Source organism: Olea europaea, chromosome 12, assembly GCF_002742605.1.
Source record: "Olea europaea var. sylvestris chromosome 12, O_europaea_v1, whole genome shotgun sequence".
In the NCBI taxonomy this organism is placed as follows: domain Eukaryota; kingdom Viridiplantae; phylum Streptophyta; class Magnoliopsida; order Lamiales; family Oleaceae; genus Olea; species Olea europaea.
Window position 1 is genome coordinate 16,533,538 of NC_036248.1, and position 1,142 is coordinate 16,534,679.

At 37.3% G+C, this 1,142-nt stretch overlaps 1 protein-coding gene across 1 annotated transcript in view; it reads left to right on the top strand.

The window, feature by feature from the left end:
* Nucleotides 1-192: 192 nt before the first annotated feature.
* LOC111405884 (serine/threonine-protein phosphatase PP1 isozyme 1-like) overlaps nucleotides 193-1,142 on the top strand; it is a gene marked incomplete at its 5' end in the record, with an annotated part of 19,133 nt that continues 18,183 nt past the window's right edge. The window contains 2 exons of the mRNA XM_023034976.1: nucleotides 193-801; nucleotides 872-1,070. Of these exons, the coding sequence (XP_022890744.1) occupies nucleotides 193-801; nucleotides 872-1,024 (762 nt within the window). The remainder of the gene's footprint in view (nucleotides 802-871; nucleotides 1,071-1,142) is intronic.

The following is a 1,142-nucleotide window of genomic DNA, read 5'->3' on the forward strand; positions in this document are numbered from 1 at the left end:
AAAAAAAAAAAAAAAAAAAAAAAAAAAAAAAGTTTGACAAAATCTTATTTTATGTTACTGGAGAATCCATTAGAATTGTACTCAATGGTATGGATGAAAATTTCACTTTTGTATTTCTTCTACTTACTCAATGTGGACTGAAATGCATTTTCAGTTTAAGCTGACAGGTTCTCCTTTGTCTTCTATTTGTAATCCGACGAAAGTTGGACCTTAATCTTTGTGGCTTCTGTCTGGGTTTCAGGTGACATTCATGGGCAGTATGGAGATCTTTTAAGACTTTTTGAGTATGGCGGATTCCCTCCTGATGCAAATTATTTGTTCTTAGGGGACTACGTGGACCGTGGCAAACAGAGTTTAGAAACAATATGCCTTCTTCTTGCCTACAAAATCAAATATCCTGAGAATTTCTTTCTCTTAAGAGGAAATCATGAATGTGCTTCTATAAATAGGATATATGGATTCTATGATGAGTGTAAACGCCGCTTCAATGTGAGATTATGGAAAGTCTTCACCGATTGTTTTAATTGCCTTCCTGTGGCTGGTCTTATAGACGATAAAATACTTTGCATGCATGGCGGTCTTTCTCCAGATCTAACAAACTTGGATCAAATAAGAAATTTACCTCGTCCAACTGATATTCCTGATTCTGGCTTGCTTTGTGATTTACTTTGGTCGGATCCTAGTCAAGAAATAAAAGGTTGGGGTATGAACGACAGGGGAGTCTCACACACTTTTGGCCCTGATAAGGTGGCTGAATTCTTGATGCAGCATGATATGGACCTCGTTTGTCGTGCTCATCAGGTATGAACATTTTCTTTGATTCTTTTGATCCTTTGTGCTTTCTAATGTTGATGGAATGCTTCTTGCCCAGGTTGTGGAAGATGGATACGAGTTTTTTGCTGACAGGCAGCTAGTTACAATATTTTCAGCTCCCAACTATTGTGGTGAATTCGATAATGCTGGCGCAATGATGAGTGTTGATGAAAGTTTGATGTGTTCGTTTCAGATTCTTAAACCAAAATGATGGAAAGCGGTTCTCATGAAGCTAAATTGGTCAGAGAATGCCCAAGGTGAGCATCTAAATTATAGACGTGTTTGGCCTCCATTATTTTTTATTATAATGGGGGAATAGTGTTTTTTTT